Raw genomic sequence first — 27,569 nt, forward strand, 5'->3', positions numbered from 1 at the left:
CTGGCCTCAGCCCTCCCACCGGCTCCTTTGAAGACTGGTCTGCAGACCCTTTGCCCCCTGTGTCCCGAGTCCATCTCCATGAAGCCTGGCAGGAGGCCCGTGTCCCTGGGCTGGACAGCAGTGCTTCTGCAGTGAGCACTGGGAACCCCACTGTGCCCCCCACCTCAGCTGGCTGTGCCAGCAGTGATGTGCTTTGTCCCGTGCCTTCCCTCCTCTGCTGGAGCACCATTCCTTGACCTTGGCCCCCATCCCCAGGAACTGGACTCCCTGTGTGTCCTCCCGGCTTAACCACCATCCCAGCTGGGCAGCCTGGCTTTCCAGGTGGACCACTCGGGACATTAAATGCTGCCACCATGGGCGCTTCCTGCCCTGGCCATGTCGGCCCCAGGATGTTGATGGCAGCTTGGATCCAGCTTTTGCCTGCATTGCAGCTTTTCAGACACAAGACAGAAGGCCAGCTCTCCGTTCAGGTGAGTTCCACTTCTCCCAGCCTGGCTCCCAGTTCTGTCCCACGTCTTGCACATCCATGTGCTTGCCTGCCTTTGGCTTCCCTCCAAGAGTGGTCTGGCTGGGCCTCCGTGCTCTCCTGGCTGCGAGTGTGGCTTGCCCCAGAATTTTGGCACAGTATAAGAGGGAGGAGGGGCCAGAGGGATGAGGGGCCTGTCATCCAGGAAGTAATACGGCTTTTTATCAGTAAAACGTTGACACCTACATTTTCAGCTGTTTGGACCCAGAAAACTAATAATGACCCTGGTCTTGGGGCCTCCTCCATCAGAAGACAGGAGAGAGTGCTCCCAGTGCAAACGTCTCTCCAGGTTAAGACTCTTGTTCTTTCTAAAAGCTACAGCATTACAACAGCTCTACCTGCACAAGGCACGTCCACTGCACAGCTCAGTGGGCCCTCCTCCTGTACCAGCAGCCCGGCCCCAGGTGTGACCAGGCATAACCTGGCACTGTGATCCTGCTCACACAGTCCCAGATGTGATGTGGCAGAATTGTTCAAACAGGTGCCGGGAGGCTGGCTTAGGGAAAACACACCTGGGATCCTGGTGGGAAAGACTGCTGTAAAGGATGCTACTGGGACATTTGGCAAACCTTGGGTCTAGACTGTCCACCAGTCGGGGAGGGGGGACATCACGTCCAAGCTCCCTGATTTGATGGCCTGCAGCCATCTCAGACAATGTCTTTGTCGTGAAAGATGTCTGCTGTGGTCTTCAGGGCCACAGAACAAGGTCACAGTGTCTGCAGTTTGTTCTCAAAAGGTGAGCAAAGAAGCAATAACAATACCCAGACACTGAGTGAGTGACCACACAGGCTGGCAAACCTTCTCTTAAGGGATGGGTAATAACTGTTCTTGGCTTTGTAGCCATAAGATCTCTGTCACAACTCAGCTTAGCCATGACATGCAACAGCAGTCAGAGCATGGAAACAAACAAGCACGACTCTGTGCCAATAAAGCTTTGTTTTACCAAAGCAGGCGGTGGGCCGGATTTGGCTGATTCTAGATGAAAGGATATGTGACGTGTCCTGGGGGTGTCTGCATCCACTTCAGTTTGGTTTGTTTTTTATTTATTATGGTTTATAATCATGATGAGTATATTGTTTATATGTATATATAAAGTATTGTTGTATAACACGTATTAATACCATAGATAGAAATACATTACATGTACTGTAGAAAAATTAGCACTCTCTGTGTTAGTATGTCTCCCATGTTATTACCAATGGGAAGCATTTTTTGTGGCTACCTAATGATCTGTTAAACAAAAAGCCAACTTAACCATTTCCTAACATGTAGGCTGTTTCTAGGTTAGGTCACTATATACAATGTGGTAAATATCTTTTCCACATTTAGGGCCAACGATGGGTTGCCAGAAATGGACTGATGGATGGAGATCATGCTGGCAAATACCTTCCTCCAGGTTGTGCCCCAGAAGTGCTCCAGCAGCTCACAGACAGCAGGTGAGTTTTAATGTCTCCAGTTTGTTAGAAGAGAAGAAACACTCTAATCTGATGTCTTTGATTTCCAGAGAGGAGGCAGATGCAAAGAGCATGGTCTGTCGAGTGAGGGTTGCTGACGCACCCTCGTGCCTTGGAGACGTGGGACCTCGGCTGGTCCTCATCTCCTTGTGCCTCCAGTCCCCAGAGGTGACATCGGGGCACTGACGGTGCTCAGCCTGGTCACTGCCTGTGTGTGACCTCAGTGCCACGCTGACCCCCAGTTTAGCCACTGTCAGCTCTAGTCACATGTTAGTGTTCTTAGTGGGGGGACATTGGCCCACAGGCATGAGAGGTGGCCGTGCAAGCAGACAGCCTTCAGTGCCTCTCCCAGGAAAACGAGAGAGACACGAGAAAACAATCACGCAGCCCATCTACAATCAGCCACCGGCTCTTCTGCTGCCTGGTGTTTGGTGCAAACTGATGGTCTCATTTCTCATTTCTTCTGAGTTAACCATTACGACACTACACCGCCTCCAAGCACTGAACCCCACACCCTTCAGATATCAATCTGTTTTGATGGTTTTGTTGGCTATTGCTCTTCAAATGAAACTCAAATTCCAGAAAAAGAAAACCTTCTAAGTAACCTGAGTCAAAGAAAAAACCATAATGGAAGTTATAAAATACTTAAACCTGAATGATAATGAAAATACAGGTTGCCGTAGAGTAATAAAAATAAAAACAAAAATAAACAGATGGAACCTAATCAAACAAAAGTTCTTGCACAAGGAAAGGAAACCATAAAACAAAAAGACAAGCTACAGAATAGGAGAAAATATTTGCAAATGATTAAACTGACAAGGAATTAATGTCCAAAATATACCGACAGCTCATGTCGCTCAGTATCAAAAAAACAACCCAATCAAAAAATGGCAGATCTAAATAGACATTTCTCCAAAGAAGACATAAAGATGGCCAACAAACATATGAAAAGAAGCTCAACATCACTAATTATTAGAGAAATGCAAATTCAAACTGCAGTGAGGTATCACCTCACACTGGGTCAGAATGGCCATCATCAGAAAGTGCAAATAATAAATGCTGGAGAGGGTGTGAAGCAAAGAGAGCTCTCCTACATTGCTGGTGGAAATGGAAACTGGTGCAGCCACTGTGGAGGACAGTATGCTGCTAAGTCACTTCAGTCGTGTCCGACTCTGTGTGACCCCATAGACGGCAGCCCACCAGGCTCCCCCATCCCTGGGATTCTCCAGGCAAGAACACTGGAGTGGGTTGCCATTTCCTTCTCCAGTGCGGGAAAGTGAAAAGTGAAAGTGAAGTCGCTCAGTCGTGTCCGACTCTTCAAGACCCCATGGACGGCAGCCTACCAGGCTCCTCTGCCCATGGGATTTTCCAGGCAAGAGTACTGGAGTGGGGTGCCATTGCCTTCTCCGGGAGGACAGTATGGAGGTTCCTTAAAAAATTCAAATTAGAGATACCATATGATCCAGCAATCCCACTCCTGGGCATATATCTGGAGAAAACCATAATTCACTGAGCAGAGGAGTGGATAAGAAGCTGTGGCCCATTCACACAACAAAATACCATCCATCCATAGAAGGAGCTGAGCACCGCCCCCCGCTACAACATGGGTGAGATCCAGAAGCATTATGTTTAGTGTAGGGGCCAGGCACGGAAGGACAAACACTGTATGATTCCACTTATATGAGTTCCACTTCACTATGTGTATTCATATAAATGAATTGCCCTGGAGCGGGCACATGCATAGGAAGTGGAGTAGCAGTCACCAGGTTGGAGGAGGGCCCTGAGGGTTTGGCAGGAACAGCTTCTGTGAGGTAGTGGTGACACGTTCACAACACTGGGAATATTTAATGCCACTGAATTACTTACAATTGGTTAAAATAATAAATATTATGTACTTTTTTACCACAACAAAAAAAGGCTGTTGAATTTGATAGGCTAATAACAAGATGCAGCTTTCTAAAGCTGTCATCCATTTTAGCAACAAAAATGGCATTTTCTGGCAAGTGGAAGATGTGCTGACCCACTGACCCGGAAACATCACTTGCTGACACGCCGTAGCGGAACTCTGGGACACGGGCTAGAGAGACACCTACGGCAGTACTTACACTGAAGCGGGTAGACGTGCATCAGCGTCTGCGGGTCTCAGACACAGCACTGCGCAAAGACAGGAGAACACGCAGTGTGATTTCAGTCACTAGCTTGTGCAAAGCCAAGAAAACAGCATGTCGTTTGGACATGCACATGGGGAGAAACAAGAGTCGTTCCCCAGCCGCAGGGCTCGGTGTTTGGTGGCCTGTGCTTCCTGGGGTGGGTGGAAGCCGGGCAGGGTGTGGTCCACCCCCATAATTTCATCATAGCACATACACCCTAAGAAACAGTCATTTGTTTCCTCGCAATCCTGTTGCCAACCAGGGTGGGGTCCCCCGCGCTCCAGAGCAGCGTGGTCCTGTGACACCTTCCAAAGCTGAAACGGCAGAAAGCAAAGAGGCAGTTACCTCGTTAGAACACATCTCACTCAGAGTGCACGAGACAAATCAAGATGACGCCCCCAGACATGGTTAGCAGCCCTGGCACCTTACTGCTGAGCCTGGGTCCAAAGGAAGGAGCTTGGCGCGCCCGCTCTTAGCTGCCTTGGGAGCAGCTGCTGTAGAACAAAGGCTGAGCAAGCTTTTTTTTCACTGTTTGCCTTTATTTTATCAAAGCTAAAATCCTCTGGGTTTGTTGCAAACCAGGTACCAAAAAGCAAAGTGATGTAAAGCGAACTTTCAAAACGCAGCGGGGACCTCTTTGCCTGGGAACAGAGCTGGGCCATGTCATTGCTTGATGCCTGCCCCACAGACCCTGTGATCGCTCCATCAGGGACCGGTTCTGACGTGCTCATCTGTCCTCCCCTCTGGGTCCTACCCACTTTGCCTTGTTAGAGCGGAGGTCCTCACGAGGGGTGATTTTGCCCTCAGAAGGGGATGCTGGCAATACCTGGGGACACTTTGGTTGTCACAGGCAAGGGGAGGAGTTCTGGCGGTTGGTGGGTGGGAGGCAGGGAAGCTGCTCAGAGCCCAGGATGCTGAGCGTGGGGACCCTCAACTCAGGAAGGGCTGAAGAGTCTCGAGGCCAGAGACAGAAAGTAAGAGCTGTCTGCTGGAGGTGTCAGAAGCTGGAGATCTGGAAGGGAGGCAGCCTTCAGCAGAAGCTTGTGCACTTGAGTGCAGAGAAGCCGATTCAGGCTGAGAGGCTGGCAGGGCCCAGGCGCCCCAGACCGTGGGGCAGAGGTGGGCAGGAAAATGGTGACTGGCTGAGAGTAATTAGATCCCCTCAGGTCTCCCCAGCCTTGTAGGAAACAGAAGCCTGCCTCCATCCCTCTGAAACAACGAGCAGGACAGAATGAAGAAGAGGACGGGTGAAAGTCCAGCCCACGGCCACTTCTGTCCACCATCAGGGAGGACACACTCGAGGGTGGTGTGCACACTCATCACCAGCCCCCCTTCCCCAGCCATCTCCCCATCTCTGGAAGCAGCCACCAGCCACACTCTAGCCAGAACCCCAAGGTGTCCTCACGCCCACATCCCAACCAGCAGCAGGTACGGTCAGTTCTGTCCCCCACACGCCCTCCCCCAGCCTCTCTCCACCTTGCCCATCTCTTCCTTCTCTCCTGCCTCCCCACTGCCCTGAACTGATCTTAAAGGCACTCTTCACTCCCTGCTCAAGACGGTTTGCTGGCTCCTGGTACAAGGAGAATGAAATCCAGGCTCCAAATTGACTTTAAGACCACTGTCCAGCTTGTTTTGGAGGCAGGGACCTGTCCTGTTCCACACTGTACCCCTGAGCCTGTGTCTCAGGACCTGGTACCAGGTCAGGCAGAGGAGGGCAGGGGGTAACCTTCCAGAACCTACAGGGCTGGGACTCACCTCGAGTCTGGGGCAGGAATCAGCTGCTCAGGCACCTTTTCTCCAGCTCCAAGTGTGCTTCAGCCTCTTTCTCAGTTCTCATCCTAGTCTCACCACCCACCAAGAAAGGTCCCTCCCCACACACTTGGTCCTTCACATGTCCCTGGTTATCCGGTTTCCCTGCTGCCATGGCAGCCACCTGGGACCAGATGTCCCCTCCTCCCTGATGAGATCCTCAGGCCTGGGGCTGTGGCTCCTCTCTTGCTGTCTTCTGTCCTGTACCTGCCCAGACTCAGAAGTAGTCATGGGGAAGTAATTCCGCTGGACATCCATCCCTGGTGGATAGGTTCGTGGAATCCTCCTCCAGCTGTTGCTTTTCCCAACGAGAGAGTGAGTCCACTTCTCTTTCTGGTTGTAAGATCTGGGCTGAGAAAGAGACTTAGTGAACATCAGGAAATTCAGGAAGAATTCCATGAAAAGGTTGTGGGAAAATTTGTAACACTCTTCAGGACCTAAAGTTTGGGAACACACTTCAATGGCAGGGTAGTTTAGGGGGCATTTGAGACACCCCAAAAAGAGAGGAGGACTGTCTTCAGCAAGTTCCCTAGCAAATGATGGCCGTCCATGCTAGGGAAGGAGATTCCCCCGAGGATGCTTTGGGTGGAACTTTTCTTCTTGCGGAGGGGAGCACTCCAGTGGCTGTAAGAACTGTGCTTGTAGAATATGTGTGAGCCATCCCTGCCAGGCGCGCGCTGCTCTGGAAGCGTGTGCAACCGGGGACCGAGAGCTCAGCAGACGAACCTGGGGCGACTGACCTCGACAGGCTGCGGGATCCTGTGATCAAAGGCCACAGATACTTGTGGGGCAGGTCCACCGGCCTCTGGCCGGCGCCGCACGGGTTAAGGAACTCCCCGCCCCCCGCGGCGCCCCGCCCACCGCCCCGCGAGGTCACCGAGGCAGTGGTCCTCCCAGCACCCAGAGCGTCCCGGAAGTGCGCGCGGCCGGGCGGGGCGGGACGCGGGTGCACTTCCGGCCGGCGCCGGGGCGGCCACCTCCCGCTCGGAAGGTGAGTGGGTACCGGGCAGCGGTGGTGCAGGCTGCCGAGGCGCCTAGCCCCACTCGCGCTCGCGCGTCGTCCCCGCGGGCTGGGCCCGGCCCCTGCAGCCGCCACGACCTTGGCCTCGACCGGGGCTGGGGGCGCGGGTGGGGGCCGCAGCGGGCACACTGTCCCCGAACGGTCGCGGGTGCCCGTTTGCGGGGCGCCTCCCCATCCTCCCGGAACCCCAGGGACAGGAGCTGTGGCAACCACATTCTGCAGACGGGAAGGAGGCTCAGAGCCGCCTCTGGCCCGAGGTCGGTGGCAGGACGCAGCCCGGGCTGCCTGCTCTCTGCTGCCAGGCGCGCGGAGTTCGGGCCCTTTCCCGCGGGGCACAGGCTCCAAGCTGGGGAAGAGGGAGTAGACAGGGTTCGTCCCCGGGCCAGTGCCGTTTGTGTCCCCTCCGCCTTCAGCCTGTCACAGCAGCGTGGAGGTGGAGGGTTTGCGTCCATGTGTGACTGCCACCTCCCCTCAGACAGCCAGGGTAGGGGTGGCCGTGCATTTGCCCGGCTAAGTCCCCCGGATATTAACTAAGTGATTTGATGGGTCTTAGCGGGGGTGAGAACCTGCACCCAGGTTCAGGACTGCAGCCCCACGTGTGGCAGTTTACCTAGCTGCCGGTGACCCTTGCCATCATTAGGGGCTGAGGTCTGGTGGGGGCTGACCCCGAGGAGCCCTGTGGCGGCTGCCTCCCCGCCTCCTTGAAGCAGGTACCGTCTGCACCATTCCTGGATGTACGTTAACTTTGGCTTTTCCCCTGCCCCTTTTGCACCCCCAAATAAGACCTTCTACTTCATTAAAGTGTGAAAGAAAAACTCTCCCCTTGGTCGAAGCTGTTGTTGCAAACCAGATTAAAGGAGGGTGTTTTTGCCCGAGAGGAGACTGAGAGCACCGGGGTGTGCTGGGGCCAGGTCTGCAGCCTCTGAGGGCTCTGTGGAGGGTTTTCCTCTCTGAAAGAGTCTCCTGGAGAGTTAACCTGGAATGTTCATGCTCCAGCAGGCAGGGTTCAGTTTTTGTCTTCCCCAGAGCCAACGGCCCCTAGCCATGACAGGTTTTTCTGGAAGAACAGCCTGCTTCTCTCGCTGGGCAAGGCTTTGCGTTGGGAAAACATTCTGTTCTTGTAGGTGTGCTGGTGCTGTGCGCCTGGTGGAACTAACAGTTCCAGCACTCTGGGCCCCACAGTTTGCCTCTTGGAATTCCTTACCCAGGGAGGGAGGCTCCGCCTGTGGCTGATGGCCACCCCCTACCCCCAGCACATCCCTCTGACCCCCTCATCCTGCCATGGTTTTCATTTTCCCAGGTCCCCGGTGTGCACTCCTTCAGCAGGCCTTGGGGGAAGATGGCGGCCCTGGGGGACGGTCAGGAGCCCCCTCATGTCCTGTCCCCGGTCAGTTTCGAGTCACCCGGGACACCTGGAGCCCACCACCATGAAGCCCAACTTCACCTCCACCTCCACGGTCATCAACATGGTACTTGCCTCCCTGCACCATCACTGCGGGCAGGCAGCTTGCTGGGCACTGGGGCTCCTGCACCCTGGTACCTGGGTTGGGACTCGGGCAGTGGTGGTTGAGCTTTGGGCTGAGCTGTGTGAGCAGTAGCTCCCTAGGGGACAGTCCCCTGGACTGTGTTTGTTTAGGGCATCAGGGCTGCAGAAAAAGCAGCCTTGATGGCCAGGCCTGTGTGACAGAAGCAAGTCACTTTGTCTCTCTCTCCCAGCCATTGCTCCCATGCCAGGGAAATAGTGTCTAGAGATCTGGGCAAGCTGGTTTGGGTGGGGACCCCTGTGCGGATGGAGCCACCAACCTTGCTGCAGCCCCCAGCAGGATCTGGGGGTGTCCAGGTGTGGAAATAGCCAACAGCTGGTTGGGGAGGACGCCCCACCCCTGTGGCGTGTGGTGCCCCGGGGCCCTGCTCACACTCAGTCATCAGAGTCCAGGGCTTCCTTCCGTGCCCCACGTTCCACAGGAGGCCTGGCCTCACACCTCTTGCAGTGGAGGACACAGATGCTGGTGGCAGCTGGATGGGAGCCCAGATGTGTCCCATCACTCTCAGGGCAAGTCTGAGCCTGTGCCACTGTCCTGCAGAGCTGGCACTGTGCCCAGGGTTCTCACTCTTGGCAGGTCCTGGCATTATAGCAGGTGATGTTATGGCAGCTGAGAAGGGCTGAGCAGCGGCTGGGCTGGGTGCCGGCTGTGCGCTTAGGGCTCTGTGTGGGGACAGAGGAGGCCGGGGGTGGGCACTGAGCACACGGGGACAGTGAGGCCCACGGAGGTCATGGGGGCAGCCTGACGTCGCACACAGCTGAGATAGCGGGCCAGTCGAGGACGAGCAGGAACTCCCAGCGTGCCCTGTGATGGGCCAGGCTAGGGCGTGTGCAGTGGGTGTGGAGCTTGGCGCTGCCCTCAAGGAGCCCAGACCCCGCCCCCTGGGCACACAGTGGTTTCAGGGCCCCCACGCTGCCCCTGGGGGCCTGCACTTCACCTCCAGCTCCTCATGTCACCCTCACACCAGCCTGGCGAGTAGGACCTCCTGTCGACACATCTCTGATGGGGACCTGGAAGCCCAGACCTGAGCCAGTGGAGACCAGCAGAATCCAGACCCCACAGCCTGGCTGAAGCGCTTGCCCTTGACGCCCCTGTGGGCCCAGCGCGCCACGGCTCCTCCCTGGGGCGGCAGACCAGCAGGACACAGGACTCGGGAGGGGCTGCCCTGAAGATAAGAAGGCTGGTCCCCAAGCCCCTGCAGAGCAGGGCTGCCCCTGACTTGATCTCGCCCAGCCATGGGCAGCACGGGCCCAGAGGCTGGTCTTGGGTGCTCTGAGCCATGTCCAGGTGCCCTGAGGTGCCTGAGGGTTGCCCGATAGGAGGGAGTGGGGCTTCACCCCTCCCCACTGCATCCAGGCTGTTTTCCAGGGCAGAGAGAACCCCTCAGACTTTCGAGCCTTTCCTCTGCTGCTGAGGCTTCACTCTTCAGGGGTCCACAGAGGCCTCTGCAGGAAAGCCCCAGCATCTCAGGAACCTGCCCAGGGCCCTCCAGCCAGCGAGGCTAGGACTTCTGGAGCCCCAGCCTCCTGATTCCCGGGTCCAAGTTGGTGAGATGGGCCAGAAAGAGAGTTCGGGAGATCCACCCTGGCAGGCCTGGGGTCCCTCAGACACAGCCAGGCCTGAGCCCAGTGACCCACCCCCACCTCAAGGACCATTTCTGAACCTGCAGCTGAGCAGAGTGCTGGACACCAGGCAGGACCAGAGGGTGTCCTTAGAAGGGGAGCCCTGGTCAACTCGAGGAGGGCAGGGAGCAGCATGGACCGAGGGGACGGGGCCTGGTCCCTGGCAGGGATGCTGGGTGGGGGGTGCAGGTGTGGGGCAGGGCTCAGCCCCTCTTCACTTGCAGCTCCCAGAGACTAAAGCGGAACCACGCTGCACTGGGCTGGGCGGCGGGCCTGGCGCAGCCCCTCAGGGACTAGTGCCCTGCAGATGGGGGGCTGGACCCCTGGGGTCCGCAGGCTGGAGGAGGGAGGGGCCCCTGGCCAGGAGGCAGTCTTCCCAGAGGTGCTCCTGGCTGGCGCCTGAGACTGAATTCTAGGTACCCAGTGGCCAACCACCTCCCCCCCCGCCCCCCGCCCCCGACTGCTCCTCTCCTGCAAGTGTGTCCAGGCCCAACAACACACTTCTGGGCTGTTTTACGCAGAAAACTTTGAGCCAAAAAATCACCCACTGCCTTCCCCCTGGAGCACCGGCCACATCAGCACACTGTTCACTTGAGCCTCAGGCCTGGGGCCCTGGCCAGGGTCAACCAGGCCTGTCCCTGTTGCTAGTTGAGGGTGGCCTGCCTTCAGGCCAAGCTGTAAGCCTTCCATCACAACCACCCTGGAGGTGCCCAGCATAGGGGGACACAGCACTGAGCTCTGAGAGGCCGTGTCAGGATGTGGCCGTATGAGCAGGCTGTCCACCTAGCAGGCCGGGCCTGGCCAGCCCCGGACTTCACGTCGTTGAGTGACAGCGGATGAAGGTTGAGTGACAGCAGCCCAGAGCAGCCAGCGCTCCAGGCCCAGCCCCTGCCTCCCCACTGCAGGGCAGCCATGTGGTGTCTCGGGGCCCCTCACACACCCGTCTCTTGAACACTCCAACCCTTTGTGGCTCTCAGGAGCCTCCAGAGGAGGGGGAAATGAGCCCCAGCCCCCTGTGACCCCCAGGCTTCCCCAGCAGCAGCCCTGAGGTGCCCTCCCAGCCCCCACAGGAGCCGTCAGACCTGGACTTCCAAGAGGTGACAGAGGTCCAGATCTGCAGAGACACCTGCTGGTCAGGTGAGTGAGCAGGCCGAACCAGGGCCCTGCCCGCAACACAGCTATCTGCAGCTGCTGCCCACCAGGCTCCTGGCTATGCCCACCACACAGCCAGGCCCCCAGGCCCTTCTTGTCCCTGGCTCGGAGCGCGCTTCTGTGCCCCACAGCCCGTCCCCACTGATGCCCATCCTGTTGCCTCCGCTGTCTTGACTGTGAGTGCTGCCCAGGCCCCTGTAGCCCCAGCCTGTCCAGGTAGTGTCTGCCCCAGCACCACTGGCACCCCAGGCCAGCACTTGGGGAGTTGTCCTGGCCCCCCTTTGCCCAGTGTACTTCCCCCCACCTCCTCTAGCCCCCTAAATCAAGCTCTGGCCACATCCCCTTCTCCCCAAGGCCTGGATCTGGCTTCACCCATCCAGGCGCTTAGCCCCTCATTTCTCTGCTGCCCCACCCTACCCCACCTCTCCCCCAGAGAAGCCCTTGTGGTGTCTCCCGGGGGTCCCTGAAGTAGCTCAGGGGCCGCAGGGGCCTGGACAGGCGCCTCCTCGGAGAGGACGTGGCAGGCGCTGGCATCCCGGACCAGCAGCTTCGGGAGCAGGGGCTTTTCTGCTTGGCTCCAAGTTTGAACCTCCTGTCCGCCCCACCCCCGAGCAACCCACGACGTCCCGTCCACTCCCACCCTGGCGCAGGCACCCGGGATGGGACGGGGTCCAGTGAGGGACGGCCTCTGAGAGCCCTCCGCCTCTCGTTTCAGGTTCTGAGTCGGAGCCGGAGCAGGCCCCGTTGTCTCCCAGCCCGCACGGTCCTGAAGACGAGGTGCACCAGGCCGGAGGCGTGCTGAGGACCCTGCTGAGGAGCCTTCCCCGCAGACCTGGGGGTGGGGACCGCTTTGGGCAGGAGCCCAGCCTGGAGCGGTCAGCAGGCCAGACACCGAGGGCTGGGCCCCGTTCCCAGAAGAGAGACACCTGGCTCGGGTCGCAGGGGGCCTCCGGGACGGAGGGCAGCCCGGGACGCACGGCCGAGCTGGCGGGCGGCCTGAGCCGGGGCTCGGGGCTCGGGACCCAGCAGGGCGGCCCACGGGGCGGGAAGCCGCACAGGTGCGAGGCCTGCGGCAAGAGCTTCAAGTACAACTCGCTCCTGCTGAAGCACCAGCGCATCCACACGGGCGAGAAGCCCTACGCCTGCCACGAGTGCGACAAGCGCTTCCGCGGCTGGTCGGGCTTCATCCAACACCACCGCATCCACACGGGCGAGAAGCCCTACGAGTGCGGCCAGTGCGGCCGCGCCTTCAGCCACAGCTCGCACTTCACACAGCACCTGCGCGTCCACAACGGGGAGAAGCCGTACGAGTGCGGCGAGTGCGGCCAGGCCTTCAGCCAGAGCTCCAACCTGGTGCGGCATCAGCGGCTGCACACGGGCGAGAAGCCGTATGCCTGCAGCCAGTGCGGCAAGGCCTTCATCTGGAGCTCGGTGCTCATCGAGCACCAGCGCATCCACACGGGTGAGAAACCCTATGAGTGCCCCGACTGTGGCAAGGCCTTCCGCGGCCGCTCGCACTTCTTCCGGCACCTGCGGACCCACACGGGCGAGAAGCCCTTCGCCTGTGGCGCCTGCGGCAAGGCCTTCGGCCAGAGTTCCCAGCTCATCCAGCACCAGAGGGTCCACTACCGGGAGTAGAGAGCGCTGGGGACAGGCGGCAGCAGCCTGGGGTCGAGGCGGCATTCTCGTGAAGGGCTCCTGCCTGCGCGCCCTCCTGGTTGGCACAGCCAGCATCACATGCCCTGTCCTGAATAAATTCTTTGTACTTGATGGAGATGAGAGGAGGCCCAGGAGCTGACTTCATCACCATCTTGGGCTCTGCGCAGGGTGTGGTGCAGATTGCATGTGCATGTGGGTCAGTAAATAACAAAAATGGACCTAAACCTGGAGACTTCAGTTGGATACAGGGGGTTTTTATTTTTACACGATTAGAAGCAGTGTACCATGATGGCTATGAAAATCGACTGGAATTTAAAGCCCAACTCTACATTTAACTGTAAGGTTAGACAAGTTAATCTCCAAATTTTTCTAATTAGGAAAAAAAGATATTAGTTAGGGCTCTCCAGAGAAGCAGAGGCAGTTGGAGAGACGGGTAGGTTAGGAATCCACTCGTGAGGTTACGGAGGCTGAGACACCCCAAGACCTGCAGGGGGCTGCTGGAGACCCAGGAGCGTCGATGGGGTAGCTCCAGTCTGCAAGCCAGCAGGCCCGGGACCCAGGAAAATTCAGTGTTTCAGTCCAAAGGCAGAATGAGACTGACACCCCAGTTCAACAGTCAGGCAGGAGTTCACTGTTCCTTGGCCTTTTTGTCCTATGCAGTCTCAGCTGACCGGCTGCGACCCATGCATGTGACGGTGAGGAACCCAAGCACTTTACTCAGTCTACTGACTCAGATGGCCATCTTGCCCAGAATAATGTTTGACCATATATCTGGACACCCTGTGGCTCAGTCCAGTTGACACATAAAATCAAACATCATTAGCAAGGATAAGATCATACTTGATGTTGTAGAGTTGGCCTCATTCCTCCTGGGATGAGAGAATGAGGCCTCATTCTCTCTGGGATGCAGACCAGAGCTCAAAGGAGCCCCAGACCTATTTGCTTCTATTTTACCCACTAGAGGGTAAGGGAAACATCCCAGAGAAGGGTTCTGCTGGGGTCTTAGGCCACTTGCTGTCCATCCCTGGGCTAGGGGCTCTAACCAGGGAGATGGGCTCAGAGATTGCCATTCAGCCTGATTCAAAGTCATACCCATGGCTGGTGGCAGGATGCTGGGATGAGCAGACAGAACCACAAGTTCCTCTGCCCACATTTTCAATACCGTTATTGTCCACGTGCTTGTCTTTGTCAGTTGCAATGCATCATTCCATATGGGACTACCTCAGTATCTTCATAAGTCTGAACTGGACGAGGGGTTAGGCCGGACCCAGACTCCTGAAAAAGGAGCATCTCCAAGGCTGGGGTCAGAGCTTGCTGAAAAACAGATTCCCAGACCCCACATCAGGGAAGACAGATTCAGTAGATCCGGGGTGGGGCCAGGGAATCTGGATTTAGCTCCAACACCCCCAGTGATGTTGATAGTGTGCCAGGCTTGGGGGCCTATGGGCTCACCCAGCCCCTCAAAGCAGGTGTTTCTGCATGGACGATGGTCCCAGCCCTACTCAGACACCATCTGGAAGGGGGCCCGGCACTTCTGGACTGCCTGGCTGAGACCGCGGTCTGCCCTCCAGCACCAGCCGTCCCAGTCCTGCCCTCTGGGCCTGTCATAGCCTGGCTGTACTCAGTGGAGGAAGAGCCCTCAGGATTTGAAGGTGGTGGTCACGCTAGGGGCCGTCTCCTCGCCCCTGCAGTTTTTTCCTAAGTGCTGGGTTCCTTCAACTGGTCGCAGGGATCGTGGACATGCCTCAGCAGCGGACAGTAACGTTCTCACCTCAGACCAAGCCAGCATGCGCCATTCCTCCCCTGGGCCACCCCAACAACCCAGAATTCGCCTCCGCCTCCCACCCCCTCCACCAGAGTCTTCTGAGTCATGAGTCGGGTGGTGTCCCTTGCTTGCTTTCCAGAGTCTCTCCTACCGCGCTCAGGGCCTTACGCGCCGGGCCTCCTTGCCCTTTCCCTCCCTGGCTGTCTCTGCCTCACCGCCCGCTTCTCCGAGGTCCCACGGCCAGTTGCTATCCAGCACCTCGGACAGCTCCAGGGAAGCGCGCCGGTCCGAGCGTAGGTGCACCGCCCCGAGGCTCTCAGGCTCAGCCCAGTGGCTCCTGGGGTCTCCTCTCCACGGACTCCTGCCCCGGGCAGGCCCCCTGCGGGCCCCCCATCTCGAGCTTCCGAGAGCTCCGGGAAGTGCTCGCGGCGCCGGGCGGGACTTGCTGTGGGCGCGGCGTTCGCTCGCTTCCGGCTCCCGCAGCCGCGGGGAGGAGGCGGGGTGGCTCCGCGCTGCGGGTCCCTCGGCCCTGCGGCCCGGCTGGCGGTGGACGCGGTGTCACGGCCGGCCCCCTCGGGCCTTCCTCCCACAGTCCGCACGACCCCTGACCGCAGAGCTACGTCCGTGCGCCAAGAGGGCGTCCCCCGCCCGCTGGGCCCAGGGACCCGACGGCCGCAGGCCAGGTTCCCAAATCATGCTTCTTCCACCTCATTTTCGGGAGTCCGCTGGAAGAGTTGACAATCCCGGGAAAGGCCGGGTTTCGCTTTGGAAGAAGTTCGTCTGGGTGTGTGCGGGCGGAGCTCGTGAAGTCCGGACCGCTGTGCCCCTGAGGGGAGCCCCCGGCCCCGGGCACGGCCCCATCCGCGCCCCTGGGGTGTGTTTCCCTGAGACCTCTCCAGGGATCAGCACGACGTCCTCGTCTCGCCGACGCCAGCGCTGTCACCCGCTGTGACCTCACCTGCCACTCCGTCTGCCAAGGGCACCAGGCCAGGCTCTCCTCTTCCGGAGGAGGGGACCCAGGGACACGGTACTCCCCTCTCGAGCCCCGGGCTGTGTCCCTTTGGCCACGGTCCTGACCTGGGCATCTGTTATTCAGTGTGCGGCCCAATTCCCTCCCCGCTGCCCTGCTGCCTCGCCCCAAGGATCAGCCAGATTCTGGGTCTCAGGGGAAACTGAAGGCTAGTCCTCAAAGAGGACAGGTTTTAACAGATTTTTTAAATTTTTGTTTTAATTTTAAAGATTTATTTGAGCAAAAATCATTTGGAATCAAGCAGCTCCAGACCGGAAGTGGTTAGGAGGGCTCCCAGATTTCTTTTTTTTAACGACACTGCCGGTTGGGGGCGGGGGGGTGGGGGGGAGAGGGGGTGGAGACAGGTAGTGAGTTGGAGATCGACTTGTACACACTGTTATATTTGAAATGGATAAACAGCAAAGACCTACTGAATAGCACAGGGAATTCTGCTCAATGTTATGTGGCAGCCCAGATGGGAGGGGAGTTTGGGGGAAAGCTAATACATGTATATGTATGGCTAAGTCGCTTTGCTGTCCACCTGAAACTATCACATTGTTAATAGGCTATACCCCAATACAAAATAAAATGTTGAAAAACATTTTTTAAAAAGAAAGATGAAAAAATAATAACATTTTGGGAGTTTGTTCCCTTCTCACACACTTCCTTTCCCTGACCTTGATCCCTGCGTAACCTCATCCAAGACACGGGGTTTAATTCCCTTGTTCCCTGAATTAAAGAGATGAAGCGCCTTCCCCAGGTCTCTGCATGCTCCGGTTCAGAGGCTGCTGTCATCTGCTGCCTCCCCTTCTGGCTTCAGCTCAGAGTGAGGAGGAGATTCCAGGGCAGGAAATCCCGGAAGAGGCAGAACCCCAGTCTGTCCAGGGGACAAATGCCTCAAGTCTCCGGTGGTGGGGCCAAGGACCTGCCGGACTGTGCAGAAGCCATCAGGGTTCCCAGCTGGCAGGGCTGCCACAAGAGACCTGCCCGCACCAGGCGATTCCTGGGGAGGAGAGGAACCAAGACCTTGAGATGGGAAGCAAAGCCAGCCTCACCGCCAGCCTGTGACCCCCCAGGGAGACCACACAAGAGAGAGGTTGGGCGCGGTGAGCCCGGCTGTTTGAGCCACTCCAAATCTAGCAGGCGTGGGGAGCCCCAGCCTGGGAACCAGCTCTCCACCAGCCTGTGGGACTCAAGGCCTCCCCGCACTGGCCAAGGCCTGGAGCGGCAGAAGCTTCCCGTTAGGGGAGAAGCCTCACCAGTGCGTGCAGGAGAGTTTTCGGATAGACATCGGACTAGAGGATCCACACTGGCAGGAAGCCATCTCGTGTAGCCAGCGCGGGAAAGCCTTTGTGCACAGCTCCCAGGTCACGCAGCCCCCGCGGTTCCACAGCAGAGAGAAGCCGGTTACGTGTCCGCGGTGCAGCCCTTCCTTCAGCCAGAGCTCCAGCCTCACTCAGCACCAGCGGGGCCACCCCGGGGAGGAGCCGTATGCCTGCCAGGAGTGCGCGGCGCCTTCAGCATTAGCGCCTTCCTCAGCGAGCATCCTCACCGGGGAAAAGCCCTCTGAGTGCAGCCGCACCTTCAGGGCCCTGTCGGACTTCTTCCGGCACCAGAGGGTCCACACTGCGGAGAAGTTTTTCGCTGTGCTAAGTGAGCAGGGCCTTCCTCTGAGCTCGCACCTGAGCCAGGGCAGGTAGGTTCATGACGCAGAGTGAACCAAGACAGCCAGTGGGGGTGGGGGGGTGGCGGCGACAGGGTGGGGGGTTGCCTCTGCTGCACCGAGCTGACCCTGCACGGGAGGGCTCTGGGGACACTGCGGACGCCTGCGGTGCTTTGGTGCAGGCGTGCAGAGAGCAGCGCTCAGGCGCGCCCTGAAGCTGGCTCCGGCACCTGCACCCCAGTTAAGACGCCTGTGCTGGCTCCCTCGCCCGCAGCCCTGCCGGGCCTTCACTGCCCCCTGGGCCGCCCGGTAACAGTGCGAACAGAGTTCCACTGGCTCCCCCTGGCAAGCGGGACGGGACGTTGCGGCAAGGCGGCAGCGCCCTTTCACTCGCCGGGAGATCTGACAAATATGCTGTTGAAACGAGCTCCGTGGTCCCCCTGATGGCAGCCCTGAGAAAGGCCTAGACCAGAGGTCGGGCAATGGGGAAGAGCACTGCAGTACACACCCTTCAAGCGCCCAGTGGGCTTTGCATATGTGCGGACGACGAACTCTTTTCTTTACCCAAAATTTGCCGGCGCCGACGGTGCGGGGGGTGCGGAGGGGTGAGCCGCGAGGGGCGGGGACGCCGAATCGAACTCTAGCTGGAGCAACTCTTCACTGTATTTTGAGGTTTGTACTGTGTTTTCAGCCTCGTGGGTCCTTTTTGGTCATGGGGCTGGTCGAATAATGCAGGGCGTAGTCCCTGGCTTGGAGAACATAGTTGAGAAGTGGCGGCCGTGTCGGGAAGGTCATGTTTTCAGATAAGGCCCCTTGTCTGTCTCTTGGTGTCTGGTGGGAACGAAGGTTCTGGTGTGGGAGATAGGATTTGCGTGGTTGGAGTATTTCTTTTGGGAACAGTGGTCCTCCAAAATATTGCAGGTTTTCCCTTAGGATGTGTCTTGAATGCTATTTCTAGTTTTTAGGTCATCCTATTGAGATGTTTTCGTTTTTACGTGTGCTTTATGATTTGTAAAATGTTACACATAAATAGTGCAGTGCAGGATTGGGCATGTATTCAGTGTTTACTGATGCAGGAAATGCCTCAGACACAGGCTCCTGAGGATGGGCTGGTGGGAGACAGATGCAGGGAGCCCCGTTTGTTGGAGATTCTGGGAGAGTGTCCAGAGGGGCCCCCGGGGACAACAGGGAGTCCAGGGCTGGAAGAGTCTCGGGCTGCAGGTACTTTGGATCCCGGCGATGGTCCAGCTTCTGCCCTTTGGGCCACGTGGCTTATGTCTGTATTCTGCCCTCTGCCCTTGCATTCTGAAGCTGTTTCTGAGCCCAAAAAGACAACGTCTAGGCAGTTGGTGGGGCTTCAAACTACCTGTTCCCTCCCCTCCTGGCCTTTTTGCTGCCCAGCTGCCCGTCAGAAAGCCTGTCCACTGTACTTGGCTCCTTCATCCCTCCCCCCGCACCATGGCAGGTCTGCAGGCTCCAGCACTCTGGGCAGTAAGAGGGAGCTGGAAAAGCCAGCGGGCTTCATTAACCTCTGTGTCCTGCACCTGCAGTGACCAGCAGCAGCGTTCCAGTAGTGCCTGTTCCACTGACTGGGCCCTGGAAGGCGGAAGGCGCAGAGCAAAGGTGCTGACCAGGTTTCTGTCTCTCTCGGTTGTTAATGTCAGAAGAGGTGATGGACCCAGGGCAGGGCTCTCCAAGGAGAGTGTGGCTGAGGGCAGGCAGGAGAGGGATTTGCACTGTTCCCCAGGGGATGTGAGTGGAGGAATAGACCCATGTGTGGTTGGGGCCACAGGCCAGGCTGAGTTCAACTCTCCCTGCCTTGGGCTGGCCCAGCCCTGGCAGCACTGAAGCCCCCCCACTCCTCTGGGCACTGGCCAGCTCTCTGGGGCCCAGAGCCTAGACATGGAAACCAGGTGGACCCCCTACCCACTCACAGAGCAAGTGACACTGGCTTGGGTAGCATGTGGGGTCAGGGGGTTGCTACTGGAACCCCAGGACTCTGGGTTTTCTGGTGGTCAGGTTTTCTGTCCCCTGCCCACCTCTCATCTCTGCAGGCCCTTGTGGCATCGGGCTCCGACTGCTCAGGTCTGACATCATCTCAGCCCGGGCTGCAGAGGACACAGCCCTATATCCCCACAGCTGCTGCACAAACCCTAGAGAGTCAGGTCACAGGCCCATCCTGGGGAAGCTGGTGGTATTGGTTCCAGAATGATCTAAGAAAGAAAGGGCAGGGGCACGCCCCAGAAAGAAGGGGTCCCAAGCAGAAGCAAACAACAGGCCCCCTAGATGCACCCCTGATCCTGCTGGAGAAGAAAAGCCAGTGCACATCCCACGAGGAAGCCATCGCTAGAGCCCGAATGAGAAAGCTCGTTCTGGCACCTGGTTGTGGAAGCGACAGATACATGATGGGACCCCGTGGGGACGTCTGGAGGAGGATACCCTCTACCATCTGCGTCCTGGGACGTCAGCGTTGGCCTCTTTGGCGCCATCAGAAGGCAGACTCAGCGTGCAGTTTATGGTCTTCTTTGGGGCTTGCAGGGGAGACAGGCTTAATCCATTTCTACAAGCTCATCAACAAGCTCTGTTTGTCAGGACTTCACTTTTTTGATAAAACTTGACAAAGCACATTTTCCCTATTATATAAACAGAATATATTGTAGAGAATATGGGAAATGCAGAAAAGTAGAAAGAAATCACACTAGTTCACATCACATGGCAGAACCATACCTTTTAACTTTTTATATCTATAAAATTCTTTTTTCCCAACATCTTTTTAGGATGGATTGCATCCATTATGCCTCTTAGCTCCATAACCCTTTAGTGTGTGTTCCCTACACTCAGGGATGTTCTCTTACAGACCCACAGTGCAGGCACTAAGTCCGGGTAACTGGACACCAACACAACGCCCAGCCAAGTGGGGCCTCTCATCCTGTCCATGGTATATTCCCTTCAACCCAGCATCCAGCGGGGTCACATCTAGTCTCTGGTTGCCATGTGTCCTTAGGAATCTTCAGTGTGGAGCAGTTCCTCAGCCTTTCTTTTCTCCCCAGAGATGGTTTATTAGTTGCAGGGGAAACATGGTGTCCACAGTCAGAAAACCAGACAGGAGGGACCATGTGATCAAAATGATCTCTAGCCAGTGATGAGCTGGTGGACACCATGTCGCTACATGTGACACCCAGAGGACACATTGTTGCAGGATTCCAGCAGGAGAGGCATGACCTGTGTCCAGTGATGAGGGAGGGGAAGGGAATGGGCCAAAGCTCAGAGCGAGGCAGCAGCAAGCCAGGCAAGGTCAAGGACTGGTGACTGGTTTCACAGCTAGGGGAGCTGGAGGAAGAAGCACAACTGGAGAGGGGGTGAAGGCTGGGGGCCAGCGTTGGGCTGAGGGAGGGAAGGCCTGCTGTCAGCCGCCCACTGGGCCTGTGTGCTGAGTGGGCTGAGAGCGTGGGTGGCTGCCAGAACAGAGCAGAGGGGCAGTGCCAGGGGCCTGGGTAATTTCAAAGGCTCTGTGTGCTGTGGGGGTCCCAGAAGGTGTTAGGATGGGGTTGCTGAGGAGCAATACAGGAGCATCTAAAGGAAAGTGCCTGGAGCATGGAGAGACAGCCCAGTGCCGCGCTGGGCACAGGACATTCGCCACCCAGGCCCAAACCCGTGTCTGAGGCTGACGCTGGAAAGGTTTCTTGGCCGGGGTTCAACACAAGACCCTGTGTTGATCCATTCTGCACACAGGCCCACCGCATAGCCTATGGGGTTCAGAGAACAACCGCCCTCCAGACCTGAATCCTGCCCACAGGCTCTTGAGCCCGCAGGGGAGACCCCAGTCCTGGCCAGCACCTCCCCTCAGCGTAGGAGAGACGCCAGGAACGGACCGGCCAGGCTGTGACCCGGCTCGTGCAACCAGAGGAAACCGTGAGATAGCAAAGCCCTCAAGTGTGTGGTCGCTGCGGACCAGCGGGGAGGGACCAGCCTGGGACACAGGGCAGGAGGGAGGAGGGGGTCCACCTGCCAGGACCAGCCGCCCTGAGACTCCGGCGTCCTGCCCTCCGGCGTCCTGCCCTCGGCGGATCTCCGTGGGGAGGGCGGCCCAGGGGTCTCTCCGCCTCTGCCTGCCTCTTCCCCCGGGCGCTCCCCGCTTTCTCCACGAGCGCCGGTCTCCTCCGTCGGTGCCTTCGCCCACTGCGCAGTCAGCAAGGTCGCCATCCCGAGTGACGACCCCGGCCTCGGGCCCGGACCCGGTGGAGGCCACGGGGCCGGCGGGGAGGGCTGGCGCGGGAAGGGGAGGGCCCGGGAGGCCTCCCGGAGGTCTGCGGAGGGAAGCCCAGCAGGGGCGGGAGCGGTGAATGTGAAAGTGTACAGACAACCGCCGAGGGTCGTGCACGCGAGGCTAGGGAGCCCGGCCCGGACTCGCGCAGGCAGGTCAACGCCCCCCGCGGCTCCAGCTGCTGCCCGCGTCCCCCAGGGCAGCCGAGTGCCGGTCCTCCGGCGCCTAGAGCGTCACCGGAACTGCCTCTGCCACCTGGGAGGGCGCTTCTTCCCGCGAGCGGAGGGGCTCCGGGTGAGTGCGGGCGAGCCTGGGGCTCGGCGGGGAGAGCGCGGGGTGCGGACGCCCGGCCGCGCAGGGGCAGGAGACCGAGACAGGCCCGGGGGGCCGGGCCCCGGGATCCTTGTCTGTCCCCGGCTGTGCTTGTGAGAGGGCTCACGTCCCGGAGGAGACCGGAGGCGGCGGGCGGCTGTAACCTCGTCGGGGCCAGAGAGAGCCTCCCCCTCCCAGGGTGACGCCCCGGGACAGCCTCGTCCGTCCCCTGAAGTGGACAGTCTGCCTGTAACGCCTTTGTAAATTGTTGAATTACCAGCAGTGCAGTGCGCCTTGTCCTTTCCCAATGCTGCATGAAGGTGCTTGTTTCCCTAATTGTCTCAGTGCTCCTAAGGAGCCACTGCTTTTAAGCCTTTGCTACTTTTAGACTGAAACATATTTTAAATTTCATTTTTAATTGCCTACCACGTGGAACAATGTGGGACCTGTGTTTAAAATATATATATATTGGCTGCTTGTTTATTTTCTTCTCTGGTTACCTGCTCGTAACTTTTACTAGTTTTTCATGCTTTCTTATGTATATATAATGAGATATCTTGAGGCTATGAATCCTTATCTGTGTTGCAGGTATCTCTCCCGTTTGTTTGTTTGTTAATCTGTTTTTTATTCCAAATGTCCCGTGTTGTTAAGTCTGTTAGACTTCATCTTTGGTGTCACGCTTAGCAAAAGCATTCCTCAATTCAAAATTACACCATGCAGATCACTTTTTATTTTTTTGGTTTCATGTTTTTATATTCAGATCTTTTATCAAGAAAAAATTTAAATACAAAGAAATGTCTCCAGACATTTATGCAGGTGTGCGTGCTAGGTCTCTTTGCAACCCCATGGACCATAGCCTGCCGGGTTCCTCTGTCCATGGGATTCTCCAGGCAAGAATACTGGAGTGGGTTGCCATGCCCTCCTCCAGAGGAACTTCTCCAAGGATGGAACATGCGTCTTTTATGTCTCCTACCCTGGCAGATGGGTTCTTTACTGCTAGCACCACCTGGAAAGCCCAAGGACTGCTTAAAGGCGCTGGTTCGTCCCTCGTGGATCTGAGACCACAGCAGGCAGCTGACAGGTGCTGCCTCATCGGTCTGGGCTCCTCATCTGCTGGGAGGCTGGGGTGAGGGGAGCTAGCGTGGCCTAGACAGAGTTCCCACTAGTTTCTGGGGTGTCTGCTTATTCAGGACCTTGGTTTATAGTGAAGTGGTTCCTCCAGGGCAGGCTCTGAACCTCCCTTCACTGAAGGAGCTTTGACTTCCCCCCTGTCATTTTCTCCCCTTTTTCCTCTTTCTCCCTGGCAGGGGTCCCACTGTGGGCATTTCTGCAGGAAGCAGCAAACAGAGCCCGGCCTGGATCTCCAGACCACCACGGAGAGGGCTGCCCTGATGGACACATGCACAGGTGAGGGGGGTGGGGCGGCCCGGCCCAGAGGGCTGTCCTGGACTAAGGGATGTGGGGACAGCTTAGGAGTTGGAGCTTCCCCATCGATCTGCCTGGCGGCTGTGGAGATGTCACTGGACTCTGGCAGCTTCTGACACTCACAGTGCCCCACGTTCATGCCTTTGGGCTCCCTGCACCCCACCTCCTTTGCCTTCCAGGCCACTTTTTTTTCCATAATATTCGCTCGTTCAGCTGCACCGGGTCTTAGTTGTAGCGCACGCGATCTTTTAGTTGCTGTGTGTGAACTCTCAGTTGCGGCAGGCGGAGTCTAGTTCCCTGACCAGGAGTCGAACCCGAGCCTCCTGCATTGGGTGTGTGGAGTCTTTTCTCCTAGCCACACTCTGCAGCACGCTCTCTCTCTGGAACCCCAACCTGGATACCTCTGAGAACAAGAATTTTGTTTTTCAAATTGTAGTTGACTTACAATGTTGTTAGTTTCAGGTGTACAGCAGAGTGATTCACTTATATGTATATTCTTTCTCATGTTTTTTTCCATTATATGTTATTGTAAGATATTGAATATAATTCCATGTGTTATACAGGAGGACCTTGTTTATCCATTGGGTTGCCCAAATAATTTGGGTTTTTGGTAAGATGTTACAGAAAAACTTGAATAAACTACTTGGCCAATCCCAGGTTTTTTTGTTTATATTGACTTCCTCTTTTTTTTTTTTTTTACCAATATTTTATATATAATAGTTTGTATCTGCTAATTCTAAACTCCTAATTTATGCCTACCCCCTTTGCTCCTTCTCCCTTTCCCCTTTGGTAATCATAAATTTGGTTTTGGTCTGTGAGTCTGTTTTGTAAATAAGTTCATTTGTATCAGTTTTTTGGATTCCACGTATAAGTGATATCATGTATCTGTCTCTGACTCACTTCCCCAGCAAGATAGCATCTAGGTCCATCCAGGTGCGGCAGATGGCATCATCTCCTGCTTTGTGGTTGAGTACTACTGCGCGGCAGACGGCGTCATCTCCTGCTTTGTGGTTGAGTACTATTGCATTGTCCGTGTGCACCACACCTGTCATCTGTCGATGGACACTTAGGTTGTTTGCATGTCTTGATTGTGAACCCAGTGCTGCTGTGAACACTGGGTTGCGTGTATCCTTTTGAGTTTTCCCCAGATATATGTCAGAAGTGGGATTTCTGGATCATATGGTAATTCTGTTTTTGGTTTTTAAAGGAACCTCCATACTGTTTTCCATAATGTCTGCACCGGTTTACATTCCCACCAACAGTGTATGAGCCCCTTTCTCTACCCCTCTCCAGCATGTTATTTGTAAACTTTTTAGTGATGGTCATTTTGACCAGTGTAAGGTCTTTCCTGTTGTTTTGGTTTGTATTTCTCTAATAATTACCAGTGTTGAGCATCTTTTCATGTGCCTGTTGGGCATCTGTGTGTCTTCTTTGGAGAAATGTCTATTTAGGTCTTCGGCCCATTTTTTGATTGAGCTGGTTTTTTGTAAATGAGTTGGATGAGCTGTTGTTATATTTTGTAAGTCCTTGTCAGTCACAACACTTGCAAATATTTTCTCCCATTTCTGTAGCTTGTTTTGATTATGGTTTCCTTTGCTGTGCAGAAGTTTGCAAGTTTGATTAGGTCCCATTTGTTTTTGCTTTCATTTCTTCTGCTTTGGGAGACTGACGTAACGAAACATTGCTATGGTTTATGTCAGAATGTTTTGCCTGTGGTCTCCTCTAGGAGTTTTACGGTATCACATCTTATATCTAAGCCTTTAGGCCATTTTGAGTTTATTTTCGTGTATGGTGTTAGAGAATGTTCTAAACTTCGCTGATTTACATGCAGCTGTCCAGCTTTCTCAGCACCACCCTACGGGTGCTCTGGGATGGAGGCTTCTCTGCTGGAGGTGGCCTGTGGCTCTGGGGCATTGAGCAGCCTCCCTGGCTTTCCCCACTTGGTACCAGTGTGACCAAAAGTGGGGTCGAGCTGCTCACCACCTCAAAAGCCAATAGAGGCAAGGGTGACAGAAAGGAAAATTTGCTTTATTTTGGATGCCAGCAACCTTGAGTTGGGAGGTGGGGGCAGTCAAGGCCACAGTGTTGTCTCAGGGAGTCCAGGATCTGAGAAAGAGGCTGGATCCCAGCATGTGCCATCCGCACTGCTTACCCCTGCATCCCCGGACCTCTGCTTTGTTTCCTCCTGCTCTGCTGCCAACTGCTCTCTGGGCTTCAGTCCATATGGCCAAACCAGGGAGTTACCAGAGCCTGACTGAGGGTCTGTCCCCAGGCCTGAGACCGGGCAGACTGAGATTAGAGGCTTGGGCTTTTCTGGAGTCTCAGGAAAGGACACTGACCACCCTCCCCCGGTCCCTCATCCATCCTGAGACAACAGGGGTTAGAGGTGGAGAACTGGGCAAGATGAGGACAGGCAGGATAACAGGCTTGCTGTCAGCTCTGTCAGCACACAGCTCTCCAGCACCACCTCTGTGTCCTTAGCTGAGTTCTCTTCTGAGTTGTGTATCTCTGCCCTCTTTTCCAGCTTTCCAGGCATCGAAAGGAAGCCACCAGGCTTCCTGCTGTGCAGCTTCAGCAGCTGAGCACAGGGCTCAGAGTGCAGAGCTGATGCCTCGGCAGGTGGCCCTGAAAGAAGGGGGCCATGGAGAGGCCACGCCAGGACTGTTACAGGGTCCTTCCCAGACACTGGGGCTTCCAGACCCTTGTGGGAATGAGGAAGCTGCAGAGAGACCCAGAGGTTCCCCTCGGAGACATGAGGTTCATGGAGGACAGAGTGTCCAGGTCAGAGGTCACTCTGAACACAGCGTCTGCAGTTGATGGGAGAGGCCCCTGGAAAGGGCGGCCTTACCGATGCAGCACCTGTGACAGGAGCTTCAAATGCTATTCAGACGTGGTGAAGCACCAGAGCATTCACTCTGGGGAGAAGCCCTACGAGTGCAGTGACTGCGGGAAAGCCTTCATCCACAGCTCCCATGTCGTCAGGCACCAGCGCATTCACAATGGGGAGAAGCCTTACCTCTGTAAGGAGTGTGGGAAAGCCTTCAGCCAGAGCTTCAACCTCATCAGACACCAGAGGATCCACACAGGAGAGAGGCCGTATGAATGTGCTGAGTGCGGCAAGTGCTTCAGTCAGAGGTCAGACGCTGTGAAGCACCAGAGGATCCACACAGGGGAGCGGCTCTATGGGTGCAGCGAGTGTGGGAAAACCTTCATCCATAGCTCAAACGTCGTCCGGCACCGAAGGATCCACCACAGAGAGAACCCCTACGAATGCAGAGAGTGTGGGAAAGCCTTCAGCCAGAGCTCCAACCTCATTCAGCACCAGCGAGTCCACACGGGGGAGAAGCCCTATGCCTGCCAGGAGTGCGGGCGCGCCTTCAGCCGCAGCTCCTTCCTCAGTGAGCACCGGCGCATCCACACTGGGGAGAAGCCCTATGAGTGCGGCGAGTGCGGCCGCTCCTTCAGGGCCCTGTCGGGCTTCTTCCGGCACCAGAGGATCCACACTGGGGAGAAGCCCTTCCGCTGTGCGCAGTGTGGCAGGGCCTTCCGCCTGAGCTTTCACCTTATCCAGCACCAGCGAGTTCATGGCACAGATTGAACCTGCTGTGGTGTGAACGTAGAGTAAAAGTTGAGTAAACAAGGCTGGAGGGTGGGTAGCACGCCCTTCAGTCTTTGCCAGCACCCCGAGGCTCGTGCGCTGTGCTCCGCGGGCCACAGGAAGATAACACTGTTTTGTGGTCTGTGAGCTGCCCGTGGACACCCGAAGTCTACCACTGCCTCCGGGAGCAGCGGAAAGGAAAGAGGCTAGGGAAGGAGACTTGATGCTGACATGTGCCTCTGAAGTTGCTGTACTTCATTTTCACAGCACTGGGGTTTCCTGGAGTATACTTTACATGTGGTGCAATGCCCAGCTCTTAAGTGTTTGGTTATATAACAAATACAACCTGTTCTAACCTTTATGACTACCACACTATCAAGATGCTGACTATTTCCATCAACCCAGAAAGACTCCTCGGGCCCCTCATCCTTAAAAGCAACCAACAATGTTGTTTTTTCACTATAGTTTTGCTTGTTCTGAAATGTTACGTAAATAGTGATATAATTTATACTCTTTATGTATTTTTCCCTGTGCTTAAGTTTTGAGGTTTATCCGTACATCAGAAGTTTGTTTTTGTTTTTTTTGCGTTCATAGCA

At 56.4% G+C, this 27,569-nt stretch overlaps 2 protein-coding genes across 3 annotated transcripts; both read left to right on the top strand.

Moving 5' to 3' along the window:
* Nucleotides 1-335: 335 nt before the first annotated feature.
* On the top strand, nt 336-13,161 carry GLI4 (GLI family zinc finger 4). 2 transcript variants are annotated; one of them, XM_070382528.1, is made up of 5 exons: nt 336-470; nt 1,856-1,962; nt 8,261-8,429; nt 11,153-11,263; nt 11,994-13,161. In XM_070382528.1, the coding sequence occupies exons 2-5, from the start codon at nt 1,864-1,866 to the stop codon at nt 12,914-12,916; spliced, it is 1,302 nt and encodes a 433-aa protein (XP_070238629.1). In that variant the 5' UTR covers nt 336-470; nt 1,856-1,863; the 3' UTR covers nt 12,917-13,161. The 2 variants fall into 2 exon arrangements, with proteins under 2 accessions (XP_070238629.1, XP_070238631.1); XM_070382530.1 differs by lacking the exons at nt 336-470; nt 1,856-1,962 and adding an exon at nt 6,851-6,930.
* Nucleotides 13,162-16,603: 3,442 nt separating this feature from the next.
* ZNF696 (zinc finger protein 696) lies at nt 16,604-27,530 on the top strand. Its single transcript, XM_070382800.1, is given in 8 exon segments — nt 16,604-16,646; nt 16,852-17,407; nt 17,557-17,683; nt 21,171-21,222; nt 21,403-21,932; nt 23,258-23,357; nt 25,900-26,149; nt 26,151-27,530. Coding segments are annotated over 8 exon segments (2,481 nt in total). The 3' UTR covers nt 26,974-27,530.
* The last annotated feature ends 39 nt before the right edge of the window (nt 27,531-27,569 follow it).

Source organism: Bos mutus, chromosome 14 (genome assembly GCF_027580195.1).
Source record: "Bos mutus isolate GX-2022 chromosome 14, NWIPB_WYAK_1.1, whole genome shotgun sequence".
NCBI lineage: Eukaryota > Metazoa > Chordata > Mammalia > Artiodactyla > Bovidae > Bos > Bos mutus.